General features: G+C 42.1%; 1 protein-coding gene across 3 annotated transcripts in view; it reads left to right on the top strand.

Annotated features, from left to right (window-relative positions):
* LOC144685840 (protein phosphatase 3 catalytic subunit alpha-like) overlaps window positions 1–24,771 on the top strand; it is a 492,753-nt gene that overhangs the window by 414,538 nt on the left and 53,444 nt on the right. For all 3 annotated transcript variants that reach the window (XM_078550784.1, XM_078550785.1, XM_078550786.1), the window contains 2 exons: window positions 15,474–15,551; window positions 16,532–16,626. In XM_078550784.1, coding sequence (XP_078406910.1) covers window positions 15,474–15,551; window positions 16,532–16,626 — 173 coding nt within the window. The remainder of the gene's footprint in view (window positions 1–15,473; window positions 15,552–16,531; window positions 16,627–24,771) is intronic.

Genomic DNA, 24,771 nt, shown 5'->3' with positions numbered 1-24,771 from the left:
TGGGTTAGAAATTCACTTCAGATGGTGGCGCAGAATAGGCGGTATCGGATTGACCATCCATAGGCAGGAAAGAAAAATGAGCAACTAGCAAGCACCAGTGAAACATACTGATCTTGAAGCATACAAAAGTGCAGACTCCCCCCAGTAGGTAGAATAATTTAAACAGCAGGTATGTTCTGTACTACATTCTTAAGAAAATTCATCAGAGGGAAAGGATTAGCATTTTTATCTATGCAGCTTTGAGATAACACAGCAACTGATGCTTTGCACATTTTTATAATATAGCTTTTCTTAAGCAAGGTACAATGCAAGTTTGTGATGAACCTGACTTCTCTAGCCTAGCAGAAGTTCATGATGTACAAGTAACTATCAAACAGCAGTACTGTCTTTATGCAGTCGGCTTTTAGTCAAAATTTCTTTTGTGGTGAGTTGGCTTTGATCCAGTTGCAGAGATCTCTGAGTGAGGTTCTTCTGTTTTTGGCAGCCAGTTCAGATCAAGGCAGAAATAATTAATGGTAGCCAGTGTTTATAACTAACTAGTTCTATGAAACACCAGTGGGGGTGTAGTTCAAAATCTTGTACACCAAATAGTAAAACCATACGCACTTTATAATTGATAAATGGACATTATATTGGAATATCATTTCAATCATTGTACAATGAAGTAATTTATAGATTACATGCATACAACATGCACTGAAATATATATTTTCTTTGCGGGTTAGTAACAAACCTAATGAAACAACAGCTTACATTTATATAGTGCCTTTCACATAACAAAATATTACAAGGTGCTTTACATAGGGAACTAAGAAGATCCAGTAGGAAGTGGGAAAGACATTAAGGGAGGTAACTGAAACTGCAGTCATATGGTTTTGAATGACAGTATATGATAAATTACTTCTGTTTCAGTGGCAATTCATTATGTGAAGAATAATTTCCTTAAAGTTACTGCAAAAAATGCTGTTCTGTCAATCATGTAACAGTACTACAGTTAACTATGCCATAGTTGTAATATGTTGTACTTTTTTGGTGCACTCAGCTCTATGGTTAACTGTTACTGATGCAAGAAAACCAACTCGTAAATATGTAAGTTATCAAACTATTTTTTCATAGCATTGCTATGGACAGAATCAGGAGTGAACAGAAACCCTTGTGTCCTTTCCCTTACTCTGTAATCAATGTTGTTTTTGGAGAAGAAGATGTTTTTTAGCCACCTGGATTGTATGGCCAATTTGATTTACAGCAGCAAGCTTTTGTGGATTTAAACAGAGGATTATTTATTCATGCATTAAACTGCGGCCCCCCCTCCCCCCCCACCAGTCTAAACACTGCGCCAGTCACTCAGCACTCACACATACACGTGCACACTCGAGAAAAGAAAGTTAGAGAGAATAGTGTACTTTTACAAGTTGTAAACAAAGGAATAGTTCAAAGTTCATATGTCTAGCTCATTGTAGGAGAGAAGTTGTTGCAGGTCCGGTAAATATAGGAGTTTTCTCCACTCTTAAACTGTAGTTTAGATGAGTTGGAACTCTAACAATGAGTGCTGGGCTGAAATTGGATATCAGGATTATAGGAGGACTCCCTCAAGGAGATGCATGTTCAGCAGGTCATGAAGCTAGGCACTTGTGGTTTTCACATCAGGATGTCCAATTTGTTTACAGGTGGACTTGCATTTAGGAATCAGGCTGAGAGGCTTTTTAAAATTTTACAGCCTCTAGTTTCTTAAAAGCAAAGACGACACTGCCTTTTCTGCAGCTGTTGTGGCTTGCAGTGTCTTCTGCAGACTGCCCAGGTCTCTCTGGGTCTTCAGATAAAAACTTATTATTTCCAGTCAGCTTTGGTCACATGACCAATGGTGGTATTGTCCACCTGGATTGGCTTAAAGCTGAAAGCCATTTCTATATCATGAAGATAATGGATGAGTTCTTCATATTTACTCAGGATGAATGATTTCAGCCCAGCCCGCATTGTTAGAATTCCAACTCAGAGACATGGGGGAGGAATTTCCACTCATCGGGCAGGTGCGGCGGGCGGGCCCGGGAGCAGCTATGCAATGGTCCGCCGCCCATGATTGGGCCCTGACTGCAATTTCACACTGGCTGGCTAATTAATGGCCAGCCAGTGTGAATCGTGCGCTGAAATTCTCAGCACCGCCTGGATGGGGGGGGCGAGGAGGACAAGTGTGGCATGCGCCCAGGTGCGCTCAGTGAAAGCTCCCTGAAGGCGCAGAGCTGCCTCAGGGAGCTGAAGATTTTTAACATGAGAAATAAAGAATGGGGGGAAAAAAAGGGAAACATATGACTCTGTCACACGAGCAGGGTCATGTTAAAAATGAGTTTTAAAAGTTTTTATTTTTTAAAATTACTGGTTGAAACCTCATCCGCTCGTGGATGAGGTTTCGCAAAAAATGCAAAGGTCTCTTGGTCTATTCACCCTGTCTGCCAACCGAACAGTTGGACGGGCAGCGAAAAATTCCATTTAATTCATTGATTAAGGGCCTTAATAGGCCTCTTAATTGTCGGTGGACGTGGTGCCTCTCGCGCATGCCTGCCCAGCAAAATAGCGCAAGAGTGCGTGATGATATCGGGTCACTCGCCCGACAGCATCGCACACTGTTTTACTCCCATTCGGGTTGGGGCGTGCCCACCCAATAAGGGTAAAATTCTGCCCGTGGAGTCTGGACTTGTGTTTTAAGTACATTCCCAAACAATAGCAATTGTAAATTCCGCAGATAGCATTTGTCTTTGTATGTCCATTCCAGGGGGTGGCCCCCACCCAGGGTGATTCAATTAGGAACTTTCCAGAAGCTGCAGCAGATAGACTGTGTTGAAAATGCAAAGATTGCCTGACCCTTGGCAGCCATCTTAGTCACTTTGTGAGTGTCCATTTAAAAAAAATAAAGGACTGTTCCAGAAGTTTCCATACAAACACAGTCCATGTCTGAAGTTTAAAACAAGACATGCTTCACTGGGCTAACAGCATTCAAAGCATATGTATAGTTTTAAGACCCAGTTATTTAGAATTTAAAGCATCAGTATAAGTTATGAAATGTTAAACTGAGAGTAATTCAATGTCGGGATTTGTTGTATTTCATTAATTTTATGATGCCATTAAATTGTAACCTTACAACTTTTTCCTCAGCTTTTTAGGATGTATAAGTAACAGCATTTAATTGTCACTTGTATGCAAACTGACTCATGACAGTAAGCATTTACATTGTACATGTTGGCATAGTATATAAGGTTCAATGTATATAAAGCAGATATAAAGATTTAACTAATTGTTGGCAATTTTATTGTATGAATGTTCAACAGTTATGAACAGCCAAGTGGGTAGCTCCTAGTTATTACTGTAGCTATTATTGCTATGGTTGTCTGTTGTAGCCATGTTTAATATTTTTGACTGTGCCACAATGGCTTTCTGAACAAGGTTGTAAAGAGAAAACTATTCAGTCTCTTGATGCCATTCTACCATACAATTTGATCATGAATGATCTGTAACTGAACCCTGTTTACCCAGCTTTTTACTCCATTATTCCTTAATATCCTTACTCAACAGCAATCTGTTGACCCCACTCTTGAAAATTTCAATTGAACGCACCATCCACACTATTTTGGAAGACAGAACTCCAGATTTCCACTAAGCTATGTGTGAAAAATTGCTTCCTAGTTTCATTTTTGAAAGACCTCCCTTTACTTTTGAAGATTGTACCCCCTTCTTTGCTTACATACTGACTAGCTTACTTACTGACTGTGGGTGACATATTTCGTGGCTGACTCAACCTGAACATGCCACTTGGTATCTGGGGTGTGTCCAGAGCAATAACTCTGGAGGCAGAACTGTCCAAAAGTCTTCAAGCAAATCTTCTCAAGGCAGAGTGATCACGTGGCTTCGCTGGGCACAGTTTAGTACATTAAATGTGCTATATAATTCAACTTGTGTTAAAATGTATCAATTGGTTATCAGTAGCTTACACAGCAAAACTTGATTGTGTAGGTGACTGAATAGTTTGAAGTAATGGATGGATAATATTGGGTCAGATTTTGCTGTCAAAGTAATAATAAGGCTAGTGCTGTTCACCATTATTTATGCGTATATGACACATCAACTTCAGATGAGGAGAAGACAGAGGCCAGAACTTCTCGCTCGGTGTGTGGGCGTGTGCCCGACACGCTCGAGCGTAAAATGACGCGCGAGGAGGTCAGGCGAGTGTCCCGAAATCATCAAGCACTCGCGTGATATTTCGGTGGCCGGGCGCACGAGGGAATCAGCAGCAGGCCCGCCGACAATTATCAGGCCTACTAAGGCCATTAAAGCAATAATTCAATGCAATTTTTCACTAACTGTCCAAACTTACGTTTGGCGGGCAGGCAAATCGGCCAGGCGGCCTTTGGATTTTTTATGAAACCTCATCGACGGGCAGAATGAGGTTTCTAACAGGAGTTAAAAATAAAATAAAAATGTTTAAATCTCTTTTATAACACGTCCCTGCTCAGAAGGGACATGTTTTTAACATCTTTAAATTCTTTATTTATGTTTTAAAAAATTTTCAGCTCCCTGAGGCAGCTCTGTGCCTTCAGGGAACTTTCACTGCATGCACCCAAGCACACGCACAAACTTCCGCGCTCGCCCTCCTCCCGCCCCCACCCCGGTAGCACTCAGCATTGAAGCACGCGAGTCACACTGGCTGGCCGTTAATTGGCCAGCCAGTGTGGAATTGCGGTCCGGGCCTGATCGCAGGCAGTGGCAGTTTCGCAACCGTTCCCGGGCCCGCCCACTGCACCGCCCAACAAGGTAAAAATCCTGCCCATGGAGGTGGTGGTGAGCTGCTTTCTTGAACCGCTGCAGTCCTTGTGGTGTAGGTACACCCACAGTGCTGTTAGGAAGGGAGTTCCAGGATTTTGACCCAGCGACCGTGAAGGAATGGCAATATATTTCCAAGTCAAAATGGTGAGTGACTTGGAGGGAACCCTCCAGGTGGTGGTGTTCCTATCTGCTGCCCTTGTCCTTCTAGGCGGTTGTTGTGGTTGTGGGTTTGTAAGGTGCTGTCTAAGGAGCCTTGGTGAATTCCAGCAGTGCATCTTGTAGATGGTACACACTGCTGCTACTGTACGTCGGTGGTGGAGGGAGTGAATGCTTGTGGATGTGATGCCAATCAAGCGGGCTGCTTTGTCCAGTGTTTTGGGAGCTGCACTCATCCAGGCCAGTGGGGAGTATTCCATCACACTCCTGACTTGTGCCTTGTAAGATGGTGGACAGGTTTTGGGGAGTCAGGAGGTGAGTTACTCCTCGCACGATTCCTAGCCTCTGACCTGCTCTTGTAGTCACAGTATTTATATGGCTAGTCCAGTTCAGCTTCTGGTCAATGGTAACCCCCAGGATGTTGATAGTGGGGATTCAATGATGGTAATGCCATTGAACATCAAGGGATGATGGTTGGATTCTCTCTTATTGGAGTTGGTCATTGCCTGACGCTTGAATGGTGCGAATGTTACTTGCCACTTGTCAGCCCAAGCCTGGATATTGTCCAGGTCTTGCTGCATTTGGACATGGACTGCTTCAGTATCTGAGGAGTCACGAATGGTACTGAACATTGTGCAATCATCAGCGAACATCCCCACTTTAAGGTCATTGATGAAGCAGCTGAAGATGGTTGGGCCTAGGACACTACCCTGAGGAACTCCTGCAGTGATGTCCTGGAGCGGAGATGACTGACCTCCAATAACCACAACCATCTTCCTTTGTGCTGGATATGACTCCAACCAGTGGAGAGTTTTCCCCCTGATTCCCATTGACTCTAGTTTTGCTAGGGCTCCTTAATGCCACACTCAGTCAAATGCTGCCTTGATGTCAAGGGCAGTCATCCTCACCTCACCTTGGTAGTTCAGCTCTTTTGTCCATGTTTGAACCAAGGCTGTAATGAGGCCAGGAGCTGAGTGGCCCTGGCTGAACCCAAATTGGGCATCAGTGAGCAGGCTATTGCTAAGCAAGTGCTGCTTGATAGTACTGTTGATGACCCCTTCCATCACTTTACTAATAATCGAGAGTAGACTGATGGGGCACTAATTAGCCGAGTTGGATTTCCTGCTTTTTGTGTATAGGACATACCTGGGCAATTTTCCACATAGCCGGATAGATGCCAGTATTGTAGCTGTACTGGAACAGGATGTTTAGGGGCATGGCAAGTTCTGGAGTACAAGTCTTCAGTACTATTGCCAGAATATTGTCAGGGCCCATAGCCTTTGCAGTATCCAGTGCCTTCAGCCGTTTCTTGATATCACATGGAATGAATCAAATTGGCTGGAAACTTGCATCTGTGATGCTGGGGAACTCCAGAGATTTCTGCCTTACCATTGGAATGCATTGAATGTCATGAAGTTGCTGTATTTACACAGTAGATAAAAACTAAATCTGCTCCAAATATTTAAGTCTAGTTATTATAACCATAAATACCCATGTACTGACATGATGGCCCAGACCTTTTGCTCTCCAGAGGATCGTACCCTGGAGGTACCCTGGAATATACGCTGAGGGTTCCCCCCGGAAGTCTCCAAACAAGGATTGCACGGGAATTGCCCGGGAAGTTCCAGCTTACATTGGGCAATTACTCTGCATTTGGAACTCTCAGAAACTCCGATTTAAAGTCAGAGATTTCTGATGGTTCTGACACTCTTAGCAGAATAGTTACTCAGGAAAAATCAGAAGGATTAAAACCAGTTCTAACTACTGGTTAACTATCTTAATGACGACCCCTAGACCCCTCACTGGACTACCCCCTCCCCACCCCGCAAACCACCCGACTATCCCCTTCAGCCCCCAACTACCCCCTCACCCTCCAACTACCACCCCCGATTCCCCGACTCCTGACTAACACCACCCACCCTGACCCCCCCACAACCCGACTACCCCCAGAACCCCTGACTAATGCCCCCGACTCCTCCAGAACCCAAACGACCTCGACCCCCAACTACTTGTCCCTCTCACCAAACCCCGACTAACTCCCCAGCCCCTCAGTTGCACCCACTACTACTACATGCTCCATGACCACCCAATTTCTCCCTCCCTACTGCTGACTACCTTAATCCCTCACCCATTAACCTTACATACTTACCTTCTCTCCTGTCAAAGTCTCTAGGACCTTTAAACTTACTGGTTTACTGCAGCTCGTGCCACAAAAAGAAGGTGTGACTTCACTTCCCCCACTGATCCTGAACTGCACTGAAGGGACTCCCAGGCCAGCTATGCTGCACATTTCTCAGTATTTCAGGGTCAGAAGTCCGGGCAAGAAATGTGCAGCTCCAGAGTGAGGTAAGTAAAAAGAAGCGGAGTGGCAATCTGATGGAAGATTTGGTCTGATAAGTGTTAATGAATGCCAATCAACCCCTCAGCCCCCTCAAATAGCTATTGTAATTGTTGAGTCTCGGTGCTTTAGGTTGGGAATTGATCCAGGAGATTTTAAAGATGTTAGTGTTTTCTTTCTGTTCTTTTCTGCCTCTTTTTCTCTTTCTGATTCAATGTTTCTCTCCTTTTGTACCTGATTGACATTGAATTCACCCCCTTTGATTCACCCTACAGTCTTTCCACTATTTATTTCCCAGTGTCCCTGATTGGTTAGGAATATACACTGTTGTTTGCCCTGTTTCCCTCGTCACACTGCTCTCTGCTTGAACTTTCAGCAACTTAATTGAAAAAAAATAATTTGAGCTGAAGGATGCAGGGACAAGTTGAACAATGGCCGACACCATTAGATACCCTGCTGCAACAAAATTTGCCTATTAGTTTATTGAGCCTGAAATCATTTATCTTTTTGACTTCCTGTACCATTGAAATGATGTTTCAGCCTTGTCGGATGCTATTGATGAGAGTAACGTGTGACTTGGCAGGCATCTGAATGTGCATGATAATAATGCCAAAAACAGTGTGTAAGTTAATTATACATTTCCTATGAATAAAGAAGCTGAGAAGTTATGCCGCTATTAAAGTAACAGCTAATTTGTTTGCTGACACATCTGAATTAAACATTTGAGATATTGTGGCACCTATAAGCCTGTAAATCAACTGCATTGTGACATCTTACCATAAAGTTTTGAAGATCAGAATTCACTATTAATTAGATCACTGTAGTATTGATATTGGTATTATGTTAAGTTATAAAATATCTGATAAACAGGCTCAGAATGTTGATTTTAGAATTTGCCATGGGTCTTCTATAAGCTTCTTTGTAATGATCCTACACAAAACTCTTCAGCAATATCTACCCTCTTTAGCGTCAACCATTTCTTAATATAGCAACTGAACACCACAGAAAGAATCAATTTCAACAGGAGAAGGCCATTGAAGCAGATAACATGCAGCATTGAAAAGACAACTAAATGTGTTACTGGATGAATTGAAGAGAGAGTGATGTAATGAGAAGAAAAGTAGGCTGAAATCAACAAGAAAGAAATGGCTTGCTGACCTAAATGCAGTGATTTCTTGCGAAAATTGCCTATGGTTCCCAGACACATCCTAATTTCAGAAGCATTCAACATATTAAAGAATAATGTACTATTAAGCTTATTTCATTGGATGCCAATTCAGTGTATTATATTTACAGAACAATCTAAAGGTGTTGACGTACAGAAAATCATTACAATTTTTGTCCTTTCTTACCCCTTCAATCTAACATTGGACCACTGCAAATTGAACATGAGAGTCAAGGTTTCAAAATTTTCAAAATGTTTCATAGTTTCAAAATTCTAGATGAAAAAACGTCATGCTCTGGTTCATTACAAATTAATTATATAAATAATAAATAATTGATCTCCCAAGGCATCACCAGACCATGTGTTAGCCTTCAAATGGTGGGATTAAAGGATATGAAATAATTGGACCAGGACAGGCAAATGTTATTCAGTACCCAATTTAAAGTCATGAATTCTGTCCTTTTTTACCTATTACTTTGACTTTATAAAATTATTGATAATTAAATAGCAAAACTGACAGCAAAGTGGGAAGCAAATAAGTAAAGTTGCTTGAAGTTTCTCTGCAGTATACGATCAGGACTAAGGAGACATAAAACTGAGGATCTATATTACTATTCCTGATGGGACAGTGCAAAAACAGCACAAGAACTTTACATAGGTAGTTTTCAATATAAGTGTGGACATAAGGATTTATAATGGGGAAAAATGATACAAAAATTTAACAGACACAAGGTTTTTTAGAGCAGAATTGTGTATTTCTAAAAAACTTTTATAGCTATATAATGCTTACATATTCATGAAATTATTAACCATTACAACCCTAAAACCACAGCAGTTATGTCTGAAATGCGCCCATCATACCACTCCAGCATCAACCCACTGCGGTGTGTAGGACCAGTGGGAGGAGTACCTTATTAGCCTTATTAGCATCTCTGATACTTGTCTGGCGCATACCAAAGGAAGCATTGATGTTTGTCGCCCATTGAGTGAAGTTGTCTCGTGCTTCATCCAACCCTAGCTACTTTCCCCTCAGATTCCTGAGTAAGAGGGCTACTCTGGAATTTTTTTTAAAAATCCTCTCTTTGGAAGTCCCCACAATTCCTTGTAGAGAGCAGTCGTCAGCACTCACTCGGTGTACCATCTTCCACAGTTATGGGCCTCAGTCCCCAGCCCTGAATCTGTCCCCTGGCTGTCATCTGCTTTGTAATGTGGTATATAGAGATTCTTTCCCTTAAAAGTCATTTTGAAAACTCATGGGATTTCTGGCAATCAGTCATTTTCTCGCGATTCGACCAGCTTCCCACCAGAACCCCTGAGGAATTTCAAGTCTTAGGATGGAATTTTCTGCTCCTGTTGGCAGCGGGCGTGTTTGGCGGCGTGAGCAGACAACATAGCAAGAAGGCCAAAAATTGGTTTTACGCTGTCGTGAAACCGGTTTGTCCACTTCACCCATCAGTGCTGGGCCACATTTCCCACCGCTGCACATCAGGAACCTATTTTCAATACTTTAGCATCTCATTATAAGCAACTGCTCACTGGAATCATCCCCCCACGCTGGATCATCCAGATACATCGGTGTGATTGTATGCCAAAGTGTTTCACAACTGTACATAAGCGACATGCACCTGGCGAGCTGCACTTCACTCAGGACTTCAAGGTTTGTTTGCCTACCTTGTTTTGGGCAGCACTCGCAGGCAGCACCACATCACTTTTAGCGGGGGCTCACGGGCAAGCCTTTACCTACCAGGCCAGTCATAAGGCGGGGTTGGCTTTGCAAAAGCTGCAGGGCTAGGGCTTGCTTGGGGAAGGGGGAGAAGTGGCCTCAGGCAAGGAAAGAGGCTACAGGGTGAAGGCTGTACTGGGGAAGGGAGGTATCCCAGGGTGTGTGTGAGGCCACATGATGTTCTGCGCAAGTGGCCTCAAGATGGTGAGGCTGAGGACACACTCACCAAAAGGGATGAGGCTAGATGGAGATGTGAGGGTGTGTGTGAGAGAGTGAGTAGTGATGTCCCTTGAGAATTCAGTGAGTGAGATGCCAGTGAATGTGATGGCCCTCTAAGTGTGTGAGTTTAGAGTGATAAGATGGTTCCCTTACTCTGGTGGCAGGGATGAGATCATTCATCCTCTTTCTGCACTGGATGGTGAACCTCTTCTGAGTAGTGTTGGCACTGACCACCTCTGCCACTGCCTCCCATGCCAGAGTGGTGAGATTGCTGGAACTCCTGCAGCCAGAGCAGAGGTGGAGGACATCACGGCAGACCTCCAAAAGGCATTCCAGTGACAGGTCACTGAATTCTTCTTGGCTTTTGGGGCCATGTCTTCACTGGAGTAGCCATGGCCGGAAGCATTGAGAACTATATTTGCAGCTGCACTTTAGATATGGCACCCGGAGTGAGGAAATGGTGAGGTAATGGTGTGGCAAGTGATTCAGAGGCCGTCCGCCAGTGAAGCGGCATGTTTTAAAGTGTCTGCATAATTAAGGAGGTGGATGCTATGGCGTGAAAAGCCGCCATTGCAGCCGGCGGGTATAACGTCGTTTTTCACTCCTGCCACCGCACTTAGTGCAGTTATGGAACTATTCCACCCTTAATTTCTAAGAATATCTCACTGTTTTAACATCACTAAAATAATTTCTGTGACATCATGAAATTATGTATCCATCTTTCTTGGTTGGTTGTACATTACCTACATTATGACGTTGACTTCACTTCAAAAGTACTTGATTGGCTGTAACACATTTAGCATGTCCCGAGATTGTGAAAGGTGCTAGATGAATGGATTTGCTTTATTTTCTCTTTGCATCACACTTGCAAGGAATTGCAGCATTGGAATAAGCACCAAGGACAGTGTCCAAAAATTGCAAGTACTAAAAATTTAAGGAAGTGAAGTGGGGGAATAATGCTCCTGACCCATTAAGCAATGGATCCTTTTACTATTAATTAATGTAAAGAAAATGCAGAGAAACAGAATGCAAGTCTTGTAAATCATTCCACTCCTCTAAAATTGATGAATGACGAAGTTTACTAATTGTGCTAGATAATCAAAATCAGCAGAAAGTCAAGAGTTCTGGCAACCTGACTCCTGTAAGTCACTGATGCTGCTCTATCTTATCTGCCTCCCCAAAAGGAAATGGACACCCAGAATTGGTGAATTGATCCAAACATATTTAAAAGGAATGATGTGAAACCCTAAATCCTGTTGATCGAGTTTAGAGATAATCATAAACAGAACAAAGGAGGCTTCTTGTGTAGCAGAGGATTGTAAAATAAACATACCTAGGACTTAAACTATGCTAAACAGACTAAGTTCAGACTACCTTCTATTAAGACCGCTTTAAAATATTCTAAAATCAATCTGTATACAAAAGTATTTACACTTTTGAAAAGTATGACATACATTTGCAAGGGAAAATATGCAGCTTTAAATGATAATATAGCTTTCTGAAAGTGTTTTGTAACCTAATTAAAATTATTTGGTTTGTTTTATTGTACACAAGAATATGTACAGAACACTACAGATTTGATGAAAGAAAGGAAAGCCGAATAAAAATTAATCTAACTGATAGAAAAATTATGGGAGGGGAAATTACTACAAAATGAAGTAAACCACTGTTGCAACTTTTTAAAAAGAAGTGTTGCATCCAGAGTGGTCTGTAAAGGGAGTTAAACTGAAGTTTCCTAGGTGTCCTTATTAGCATAATAATTGGAGTATGTGTTGAATAAAATGGGCATAAATAGCCAAACTGCAGGGGAAGTCATGCAGCCTTTAAAAATGCTGTTCAGGAGCAGTCTGGAGGACAGCTAAACAAGACAAGAGTAATGCTTCACTCTCTCATCTCACTTTCACATAACTTCACAGCAGGTTTTATCAATATTTTTATCATACTTTTCAAGAAGTATGACAACTTCGGCAACACCTACAGCAGAAAGATATGGCACCAAGACAGAGAAGAGGAATGCAGTAGTTGCCTTATTCAAACTTCCAAGCCCTCTTGGAGACCAGCAAGAAATGTCACTCATTCCACCTGCAGGGAAGTGACACTGGCAGCCAAAAACTATAGAACATTATTTCAACAGGTTCCACATCCTCAGCAGGACAGGCAAGGTAAGACAGAAGACACCTCTACCTTTTCTTCCTTGCCCTTCCTGGCCATCGGCACACTCTTCACCCTCAAAGCAAACTTGCAGAGCCAGCACTGTGCAAATGCTCTCTAATTAAGAAAAGCTGTAACTTGCCATCTTGCATGATGTCTATCCAGCTTTCTTCAAGCAATCGTTTACATGCACAGCCTAAAAATCGCTTCCTTCATTTACTCTTACGTACTCTATCCTCTTGCAGGACTTGTAGGTACACAATACTGGTGAGAGGCAGGACACTGGGGAAAGCTTCCCATCCTTAAATACCTCACCCTCTTTGAGAAGAAAATCATGTAACACAAGGGGAATTACTTGGCTTTTGCTCTGAGGGATGGTGAAGTTGGCAGAATCTTGCCAGTACCAGATTATTGACTAAGCAACTATTCTGTCATCCTGGCATCCTTGCGAAGCACCACATTCCACCCCCTTCTCTGACTCTAATCCTAAAGGAGTCATGCTCATCATTCTCAGCTTTTACCGCCCTTTCCTGCTCATGTCCCTAACCTGTTTCAGTCTCCTACCTGATGTCTTTCTCTTGTCTGAACAGTCTGCTTAGAAGAAATGTACCACAATGTATGGCACAAAAATGTATTAGGCGTTTATAATACATAACTATACACATGTGCCTTTTAAAATTGCAACACAGGTGTCATGTGAGCTCAAAGAATCCCATTATAAGTCAAACTTAATTTTCATTAAAGGTTTATAAATTCTGTACTATAAAATATTTTGGATTTATGTGTTTCCTATTTATGAATGAAGATTGAGACTTATATATAAGCACGTAACTAATGCTACATTTCAGTATAGGAATGGCTAATGTACATTTGAGTTTAACATATGATGCCACATTTAGCTCACTCATGCTACATTACAACAATCCAAACTGAATTAAAAATAATTTTTCTAGTAACTTGAATAACGTTCAGCATTGCTTGAAAAGCATGTAACTCTTGACCTACCCCAACTATCAGGAAATAAATTGACTTTAATACAAAGGAAAATCAGGCAGAGTGTATAGCGGACGGCCGATTCCCCGCTGTCCATTTTGGCTCTCTCACTAAAGTTGAATTTCCCATCCTGTTTATTTAGTTTTCTGCAGATACAAAGAGCTTCTGATTAACAACATGGTAATCGTAAGTTAACATTGTAACATAATCAAGTTGTAACATAATCAACAATTATAACTCATTTCAGCATTTTAGTAGTACACATTTGGCTAAGTTTAATTTAATGCAATGTTCCTTCGTTAGTTTTTGAGAATTACACTATAGGTAGTCTTTCTGGTTTCTGTGCTACTTTGTATGTTTTTCTTTTATGTTTATACTAACAGAAAAGCGTATTACTCCTTTCCATCAGTAGTCACACAGTCAGTCAAAGCTAACTCTCTCTGTGCAGCAAGTTATTTCTGTCTCTCTCCACAATGTGCCGATTATGGCTCTGTTTGAGACATGCTGGCCATGCATCACCTTTTGTGAAAGTTTCTCAATTGTTCTTCATTCTTGCTTCATTTGGCAGCTTTGCTTTTTTAAAACTTTTACTCTCTCTTTCTTAAACTTTGAGTGTTTTTGTAACTAAGAGCGGAATTTTACAGCCCCGTCGCGGTGGGATGGGGCTGTAAAATGCAGCGAGCCGTTCAAAAGTCCATTGATTTGAACGGGACCATAAAATCCCGCCGGCATAAAATTCCACCCTAAATTAGTTTACCATGATAACTGCTAACACACCTGTCACAAATGAATGGAGAGAGATATTTTAAAGGCAAATGTAATTTGATCATTTGTCTGTGTCCAGGAAAGCTGCTATTCATAGTGCAAGAAAAAAATCAGGTAATTTTACCTTTATTTATAAACACCTGATAAAATAGTCCCCCTGTCATTCTAAAAGGACTTTGAGGAATGTTATGTTCCTGCCTATGCATACTTTTTATTGTACTCAGGTATATTTCAGTTGTTCGAAGTATTTCCAATATTTTCTCCATACTTTGGTGATTTGTGAGGGATATTATTTCCAAGCAAACATTCTCAGCATATAGCATGAGATTTCTCAACCAACGTTGTGTTAGTTTAGTTATGAGTAGTTCTGTGACAGGCTGAGGTAAAAGGGCAGTGTGAGAACCCACTGTAACAACCCATCCTCATGTTTATTTCATCAACTTGCTTATTGGCAAAAATAGAAAAAAATGTTTAATTCAAGTTCAATTGTCAGAAGTTAGATGGTTTGATAAGAGTTTTTGCAGAAGTGCCAATTTGCAGCAAATAGTTGCTATATATCACTATTTCTATCTCTTAGCCAGGTAATAGAGCACCTTTCTTTTAGATTCATATCTGAGTAAGCAAATTGTTGTTGTTGGTTGCTGAGCTGCTCCTTCAACTGTGTTTAGAAACATGTTGCACCTTAGGTTTCCTTGCCCTTTCAATTTTTTAACGTTTTGAATTTCTAATCTTCAGTGTTAGTAAAAGTTGCTCATGGATTGAAATGCCTTTTGACCGCTTTGAAAGATTTTCAGAAGCGTTGTCTCCCTATTATAAGCCTCCCATTTAATTATCCCTATCTCTTTAAATTCTGGATACATGTCATTTCCTGCTCTCATTTGTAAACATCCATATCTGTCATAATTAAGCGAATGGACCATTCTCGTGTAAGCTGTAAAAATCTTGGCTGCAATATCTAATCAGATGTCTAGATTTACCTAAACTCAGTGCCAAAGTAAATTATCTCATGGACATTTATCTGTTCCACGGGCACAAGACTTAACTAAATTGCACCTTACTGTTTTCTATTGCCATCTCACAGTTTTCCAATTCCTGTTACTATTGGTTAAGGTGTCTTCCAGTGATATCGTTCTACATGTTCTCTTTTTCAGTTATCCTGCTGTTTGTGAGTTCCTGCAGAACAATAATTTATTATCAGTTATTCGAGCTCATGAAGCACAAGATGCAGGGTAAGTTTACAAATATTTCCAAACTCAGTATATGCTGTTTTAAAAATTTTCGCTGATTTTCCTGATCTTCAATTCTGGGCAATGCCCATTTCTCCCAGTGAAAATACTGGAGAAGCCTGCAGCAGCATTCACAGGTAGCCCAGAAATTCACCCCAACATATTACTTTGGCATGAGGAATGCAGAAGATCTGTTCATGCCCCCACGAACAAAATTGCTAGGCCTGGTCATAATTTGCCAGAATTTCAATAAAACTGGTGTCTGCAATGTGGCTATAGCTGATATTTGTAATCTCTCTGAATCAGAAATGTTGAGGCATATGTATTTTATCTTACAATAAGATAAAATGAGTTTATAAAAATATACTGTGTGCACCAAATGTAGCCCAGTAGCTTTTGCTTATATTCAGCATGAAAAGCTCTTGCATTAAACTACAGTGTACACAAAAAAGCTATGTGAAAAAAAGTGAATATCTTGCAAGCATAAGCTGTCAATTTATCCTCCTTTCCAGTTTGCACTTTGTATGATTTCATTTGAGTAAAATCCAAATATCACAGTAATTTACAGCATCTCAAGAAGGAGAAACTGAATTTGTTACCACTTTGTGCAACAGAACTACATATTATTTTGGTTAAAACAATAACAAATAAGGTTGAAAGTCTAAAATAATAAATAAAACTCTGAAGTAATTGTACTCTACACACTTTGTCTTAAAACAAAAGATAGTATCCAGATTAATGAAACTATATTTTAATATGATTTAATTAAAGGGTAAAATATGCTTTTTTATCAAGAAGTTGTATGTTTATAAATGACTACATTGTGGTTACAATTTGAAATTGAAAACATTACCTCTGTTGGTACATTTTTATTTGCTTCATATAAATTTATTATTGCATGACTAGCAGGTGTGGGAAAGCATAAAGGATCATGTACAAATAATATTGTGTAATTGTGAAATAATCTTGAATTTACCTTTCAGCTATCGCATGTACAGGAAGAGCCAAACTACAGGCTTCCCATCGCTTATTACAATCTTTTCAGCACCAAATTACCTTGATGTTTACAATAACAAAGGTATGGAGTTCAACCGTAAATTAAGCCAACATAGAGTATGTAACACTGAAAATATATGTAAGTGTACATATTAATGATAAACACACATACTTTCTCTACATTACCCAGCAACGTCCACATGAACAACCACCATTACTTCAATCTCAAAGCATGCGTAGATTTACTTATTTTCAAAAAGCAGTGAAGAAGGCAAGGGGAGAAATTTTAACTGGGAGCAGGTGTCATATTGGCAGGGGCTGGGTTGAGGCATTGGATGCTGACAGCACCAATTTGAATCCTGAGCAATTTTGACTCCCAGGCCTGATTTACATTCTACCAACCAGCTGCTTGCCTGAAACAGTAAAACAAGAGGCTGCTCAATGTTAAAAGCTAAGTGTTAGGGAGAGGATTTTGGCAGTTTTACAAGATGGGAAGGTAAGGAGGAGCCTGAGCCAGCAGAGGTTTTCCTTACAGGGCCCAAAGGAGAATTCCTCCTGTCTCGCAAAAGAGAGTTTGAGTCTCCCCCTTTTTCAGCCTTTTTGGTCTTCAAAATGGCCTTTACTAAGCCTGCTGACTAGTGAGTGGTATCATCCTGCTGCTTTTCAAATTAACTCCACATACTTATGATATTGTTAAACAAAATAGTATGTGATCTAGATAATTTTTCAAAATCAACTTTTTTTAAAAAAAAGTTGACATCATGGAGAGATACAGAATAGAAGGAGGACATTCAGCCCATCCTGCCTGTGCCAGCTCTTTCATACACATACGCACTTAGTCCCACTCCCCTGCTCTTTTCTTATTCATGGCATGTGGGCATTGGTGGGTAGGCCAGCATTTATTGCCCATTCCTAATTTTCCTTGAGAACATGGTGGTGAGCTGCCTTCTTGAACCGCTGCAGTCCATGTGGTGTGCGTACACCCACAGTGCTGTTAGGGAGGTAGTTCCAGGATTTTGACCCAGCGGCATTGAAGGAACGGCGATATATTTCTAAGTCAGGATGGTGTGTGGCTTGGAGGGAAACTTCCAGGTGGTGATGTTCCCATACATCTGCTGTCCTTGCCACTCTAGATGGTAGTGGTCATGGGTTTCGAAGGTGCTGCCTAAGGAGCTTGGTGAATTCCTGTGGTGCATCTTGTAGATGGTACACACTGCTGCTACTGTGCATCGGTGGTGGGGGAGTGAATGTTTGTGGATGGGGTGTCAATCAAGCAGGCTGCCTTGTCCTGGATGATGTCAAGCTTCTTGAGTGTTGTTGCAGCTGCAGTCATCCAGGCAAGTGGGGAGTATTCCATCCACTCCTGACTTGTGCCTTGTTGATGGTAGACAGGCTTTGGGGAGTCAGGAGGTGAGTTTCTAGCTGCATGTGCCATTTAGGTTATATTGCCTCTCTTCTTCCCACCAAAATGTTTCACTTGGTACTGCTGTACATTAGTTTTCATCTGCCAAGTGTCTGTGTCATTTCAGGAGGTTTATGTCCTCCTGAAGTTTGTTACTATACTCCTCATTGTTTACTATATTGCTAAAGTTTCTGTCACCTGTAGACTTTGAAATTATGCCCTGCATATTCAAGTCTAGGTCATTAATATACATCAAAAAGAGCAGTAGTCTGTTACCTACCCCTAGGCAATACCACTGTATACTCCTCTCCAATTTAAAAACCATTCACTACTAATGTCTGCTTTCTGTCTCTTAGTCAATTTTGTACTACGCTACCATTCACCCTTTAGTCCCATAGGTTTTAATTTTGCTAACAAGTTAATTCCTTGGTACTCTATAGAAAAAGTTACATTTGAGGATTGATTGTAAGTGTGGACACATACAATTTTCTAGCAATATATCAAAGCCTTAAACACCTCCAGTAGCACTAGCTGGCACAATTTTGTGTCATTTTTATTCCTTTAATGCTATTTCCATTGCACTATGTATTTTTCTATTAAAATTTAAATTATTAATTTATTACACTGAGCTCCAATCCAGTCCTCTTCTATATGTCTCCAGACGAGGTGATCTTAGGATATTGAATGTTGCTGTTATTAAATCATATTTTTTTCCCATGTGACTGAATCTGGGCTCCATCCCCCACGCTCCATATCTCAAATATGTTCTAACTGTATTCTTACTTATATTGAGTGAATTAGGAAATAGATTTACAGAAATACCATATAATATTCAAATGCCCACTCGTTTTTCCTTAACCAAAAAGAAATCCCTGAAAATTGTTTTTAAAAACTCAGATCACTTGCCAGCAGAAAACTGTATATATAGCTGTGTCTTGGGTACAAAACAATTAATGAAATTTTCCAAGTTTACAAAAATGTTTTAGCTGAATAGTTTCCATTGCATTCCATAAAGCAATATTGGGCCCTGCTCTCATCTGCCAAAACTGCTCATCATTCCTGGATCATCCTTCTTCATTTCTGTACTGTAAACTGTCTTCTTAAACCCCTCTCCCTGTCTCCTTCACCCTCACCTCTAATAACCAATGCAAGAATTTCATGGATTTCTTTGTAATCAAGATTCAGATCATCCAATCAGCTACCTCTGCCACTTCTCTCGCCTGGCACAGGGGCAGACTTCCTCTAAAGTAAACCCCTGCTCTAGCACTGAACTTGTATCTTTCTCTAGTTTCTCTCCTGTCTCTCCTTATACCAATTCTGAGCTCACGTTGTCCATGAGACCCACCTCTCTCAAACCTATTCCATTAGCTGCAGACCACCTGACTGCACTTCCTGGCTCCCATGTTAGCTGACATTGTTAATGGTTCTTTACCCTAAGGTTCCATCCCCCTCTTGTTCAAATCTACCAGCATCACCCTGCTCCTCAAAAGTCTAACCCTTGACACGGATCCTTACAAACACTTTGCCCCATCTCCAACCTCCCTTTCCTGTCCAAAGCCTTTGAGTGTGTTGTTGCACCCCAAATTCATGCCCAGCTTTCCCGGAACTTCATGTTTGAACTGCCCCAGTCAAGTTTCCACCCTTGCCACAGAATTGAACAAATCTTCGCAATGTCACAAATGGCATCCTCTGTGACTGAGACAAAGACAAATGATCCATCCTCATCCACCTTGACCTATCTGCAGCCTTTGACAGAGTTAATCATACCATCCTTTTTCAACACTTCTCCACCTGTCGTCCAGCTGGGTTGCACTGCACTCAACAGGTTCCATTCTTATAATCGAAGCCAGATAATCAATAGCTTCTCTTACACTCTCACTCAAGTAACCAAGGCTCAATGTTCCAAAGAAAAGTCATATTGGACTCGAAATGTTAACTCTGTTTCTCTCTCTCTACAGATGCTGCCAGAACTGCTGAGTTTTTCCAGCATTTTCTGTTTTTATATGAGAGATATTATATCTCTTTTGAAAAAGTGGGTATAAAGCTAGAGTGGCAAATGCCACATGGACTGTTATTTTGCAGAGCATTTTGGTGGAGAAAGCAAAGGGTATTTATTCTAGTCATTTGGAAGAACAATCTTCAGATTATGAGACAAATAGGACTGTGGTACTTAGTGCTTATGAGCTTGTTCCCAAAGCATATAGGCAGAATTTTACGAGTCGGCGAGCAGGGGCGGGGCCCGCTTGCCGATGCGTTAAATGACACGCAGTGACGTCGGGGTGAACTCCCGACGTCACCGCGTCTCATTTAAATTTTCAGAAAGGCAGGAGCGCTGCAAAATCAGATGTATGTCCGCCGACCTGTTAGTGGCCAATTGAGGCCATTGACAGGGTCAATTAAGTAATTAAAGGACCTGCCTGTCCAAACTTAAGGTTGGCAGGCAGGCTAGGAGCCCCAGCGCGAACTAGAAAAAACATGAAACCTCATTTATAGGGCGGGATGAGGTTTCATGTAGGCTTTAAAAAATTTTGATAAAGATTTTGTAAAAATTATGGTCATGTCCCAACTCATGTGACATTGTCACATGAGGGGACATGTAAGGGAAATTTTATTTTTCAATTTTTGTCTTTTTGACATTTACAGACGATCTCCCTGAGGCAGCACTTAGCCTCAGGGAGATGAGTGCGCTCTTTTGTGTGCATGCGGGAAAGACCGCACTCTCGATTTTGGGATTTCCCCCCCTGACCGCATAGGGAGCGCATAGCGCTTAATTGGCCCGCCCACGTAAAATGGCACTGCGCCTCTGATCGGGGGCGCTGATCGGAAGTGCGCCCATACGCACCCGCCCCGGAACTTCCCCCCGTTCATCCCCATATGAATTAAAATTTCAGGCTTTAAAGAAAAGCCCAAATGTAATGTTTGTAGAATTTTCCAGGGAGAAAGAAATGTTGTGCGACTGGTGGTTTCGGGCACTGAATCTTGAGCAGAATTTTGAGAATGTGAGAGAGCTAATAATAATGGAAGAGTTTCAAAACAGCATCCCAATAACCATCAGATCACAACTGGAAGATCAAAAGGTTACTAAAATGAAGGAAGCAGCAGTTCTGGCAGATGGGTATGGTATATATCCTATGGCATAGGCAGCTAGAAGGCAGTAGATCTCCATTTGTAAACCCACAGGGCAGCTGGAGGAATAGAAAAGATTCTGATTTTAAGGAGAAGGCAGAAGCTGTTCCAGTCAGGAAAGATGATAGGTAGCATAGAGGATAATGTGATGTAAAGAAACAAGTATACTTCCACTGCCATAAGATGCAGCATGTAAAAGCAAATTTCTGGAAGCTGAACGGTAAATCAGTGGCAGTAATAGTGATGCTTAAGGAGTCTTTAGAAAAGACAGTACCAGTAAAGGAAATGCATGTCAAAATAGTGGCAATGGTGCAGTTGAAACATGTTCCCTCAGAACCTATTAGAATGGGGGATGTGGCACAGGATAGTCAAGGGGATTCTTCCCTGAATGCTGATGAAGTGAGTCTAGTTACTGGAGGTTATAAAGTTTTGTCTCAAAGGGAGAAGTGTTCCCTTACTCTTCCAAGAAAACAAATAAACAAATTAATATTTTGAAAGATACTGGAGTAGTTCAGTCATTGATGGTGGCTGATGATACATGTGTTCCAAATGGATTGATGAAAGAGAAAGTATTAATAGGGTGTATTCATGGGATTTATCAATCTGTTCCCTTAAATAAAGTTAATTTACGAAGTGACTTAGTAAACGGAATTGTTATTGTCGGAGTTGTTCCGGGTTGAAGGGGTAGATGGGATACTGGGCAATGATTTGGCAGGCACAGACAGTGACATGGCGGCAACTGTGTTGCAGCAGTTGTTCAGTCGTGCTGAACTTGCCAAATTCCCCAACATTGTTGTGGACAAACTTAAGAAGCTTATAGCCAATAAAGAGGCCGATGTAACTGCCCTAAAAGCCAAATATGAGTATTTTAAAATTGACAGTGAGCAACAATATTTTGAAATGGAAGAATGATAAGCCCAGGGCTAAGAAAAGTTAGTATCAGAGATAAAAGAATATCAAAAGTTGCTTGAGGAACTAGGATCTACTGAGGAAAATTTGATCAGCGTAGAGAACCAACTGTCACACATGAGAAATGAGTTAGTTAATGGAAAATGAGAACCGGTGAGAACTAGTGAGCATCTATCACAGGAAGTAGGACACTTGAATAAGGATTTGAGATGTCTAAATGATAAACTTGTAGAAGTAAATTCAACAAAGATGGATTTTCAATTAAAACTTGATGAACGTCAAATATTAAATGTCTAAGTATCGTGGAAAACATTTTGAACAGGAAAAGGAATTAGATGAATCAAAACTGTTGGTTGAATGCTAAATTAAAAACCAACACTGATGGACTTCCTGCAAATGACCAGTGTCGCCAAAGATTGCACATGTCTAGGGAACTGGTCGGTCACATCTGCCAGCTATTGCAGGATTTGGCACCACAGGGACACGGAGGGCATCCGCTACCAGTGGCCATGAAAATGACCACAACACTCAATTTCTATGCCAGTGGCTCCTTTCAGGGTTCCACAGGTGACCTCTGTGGGATATCACAAGCCTCCACCCACAAATGCATCCATGAGGTCGCGGATGACGTATTTGCAAGGGCACACAACTTTGTGCATTTCGCCCAGGACCAAGAGAGCCAGGATGCAAGAGTGATTGAATTTGCCCAGATCTAGGGTTTCCCACAGGTGCAGGGTGTGATCGACTGCAGTCACGTGACACTCAGGTTTCCATTGCAACAAGCAGTCAACTATGTCAACCGCAAGGGCTTCCATTCGCTCATGCTGCAACTCGCAACTTGGTGGAGCAAACCATCGGGATGCTAAAAATGAGGTTCTGTTGCCTGGACCCGTCTGGTGGCGCCCTGTAATATAGTGCAAAGAGGTGTCGTGCATCGTTGTCAACTGCTACACCCTTTACAACCATCTATGAACGTTTGACTCCAGTCTGGCTCATGGCAGCGCCCATACCCGCTGTGATAATGCTCCTGTCATGGAGACGCATGGAAGCCCTAATAGTCACTCGATTGCAGGAGGATGATGATGACATGCAGTGAGGACACTCCATAGATCTTCACATAACCTCTGAGAATGCCTGACTCCTGTCTGTCCGAGGACGACTCGCTTGCGCTCTGTGATCAGGACCATATCATGGAGCCACAGCCATGAAACTTTAAAAGCATCTGTTCCTTTGTCTTACTTCAGCAACTGACCTCTTCATGAGTGCAGCATTACTGGTCACAGATGCTGAGGAGATGGGGGTCAGACCCACCTTAAAGGTGCTGAGAGCACACAGAGAGAATGATGTAACTCTGTGACACCTGCCCACGACATTCTGGCAGCAATGACAAGCACCGTTGAGGTGCAGGCATCATTAATACGTCCAAGGAATGTGAGGCCGGATCATCACTTTGTTCTGAAGACTGCACAAAGCACAGGGAAAAGGCTCTGGACTGAGACACCTGCCTTTATCTTGTGCAGAAAGATTTCACATCTGAATGACATGAATCCTGCTCACAGAACAAGGAGCCATAGACATTTTTGGGAGTTTATTTGCAATAGTGAACATTATGTACAAGTGATTAACACCCGCGCCCAGGCTGTGCAACTATATCTTCTTAACTTTCCTAATCCTGCCGCTACATCTTGGTGCTCCCCGGACATCCACAATGGAGGTGGAGGCAGCCTGCTGACTGCGACGCCCTGTTTGTGATAACTTTGCCGGGCGTCCTCTTGAGGGCCGAGACCTGGATGGCCCCAGCCTCCTTTCAGGATCCTGCTGTGTGGCAGTGGTACCCTCTTCTACCTGCGGAGCCAGAGCTGCTGAGGTCACATGAAGAGGGGATTCGGATGGGCTGAGCAGTCCCAGAGTCACCTGGATGGTGTACACCTGCTGGTCCTCCTCCCTATGGCTGCTCACGTGCCCCAGGCTGGCTCCTTGAGGAGGAACAGGTAGCTGGAGTGAGATCGGGCTGCCCCGCACTCCTCTTGCGTAAACACTTTTGGAGGCCAGCTATGGCGTTGGTGAGGGAGTTCAGTCCATGCAGCAGTACAGGAGGGACATCCTGGACCAAGGTCTCCGTGGCGGCTGCCTTCCTACCAGTGTTGATTTCAGTGCGTTGGCATGCCAGCGCTATCACCTCAGCCTGCAGGCGGACAGACTCCTCCATCGTGCCTTGCAATCTGAGGAATGCAGTGGATATCCCTCCCTGATGTTCCCAAGTTTGCCTTTGCGGCTTTTAAAAAATCCATTCACGGGATGTAGGCTTCGCTGAATGGGCCAGCATTTACAGCCCATCCCTAATCGTCCTTGAGAAGGTGGTGGTGAGCTGCCTTCTTGAACCGCTGCAGTCCATGTGGTGTAGATACACCCACAGTGCTGTTAGGAAGGGAGTTCCAGGATTTTGACCCAGCGACAGTGAAGGAATGGTGATATATTTCCAAGTCCGGATGGTGAATGACTTGGAGGGGAACTTCCAGGTGGTGGTGTTCCCATCTAACTGCTACCCTTGTCCATCTAGATGGTAGTGGTCATGGATTTGGAAGGTGCTGTTGAAGGAGCTTTGGTGAATTCCTGCCGTGCATCTTGTAGATGTTACATGCTGCTGCTACTTTGCGTCGGTGCCAATCAAGTGGGCTGCTTTGTCCTGGACGGTGTCAAGCTTCTTGAGTGTTTTTGAAGCTGCACTCATCCGGGCAATTGGGGAGTATTCCATCACACTCCTGACTTGTGCCTTGTAGATGGTGGACA

Source organism: Cetorhinus maximus, chromosome 10 (assembly GCF_964194155.1).
Source record: "Cetorhinus maximus chromosome 10, sCetMax3.hap1.1, whole genome shotgun sequence".
Taxonomy (NCBI): domain Eukaryota; kingdom Metazoa; phylum Chordata; class Chondrichthyes; order Lamniformes; family Cetorhinidae; genus Cetorhinus; species Cetorhinus maximus.
This window is presented reverse-complemented; position numbering and strand designations above follow the sequence as displayed.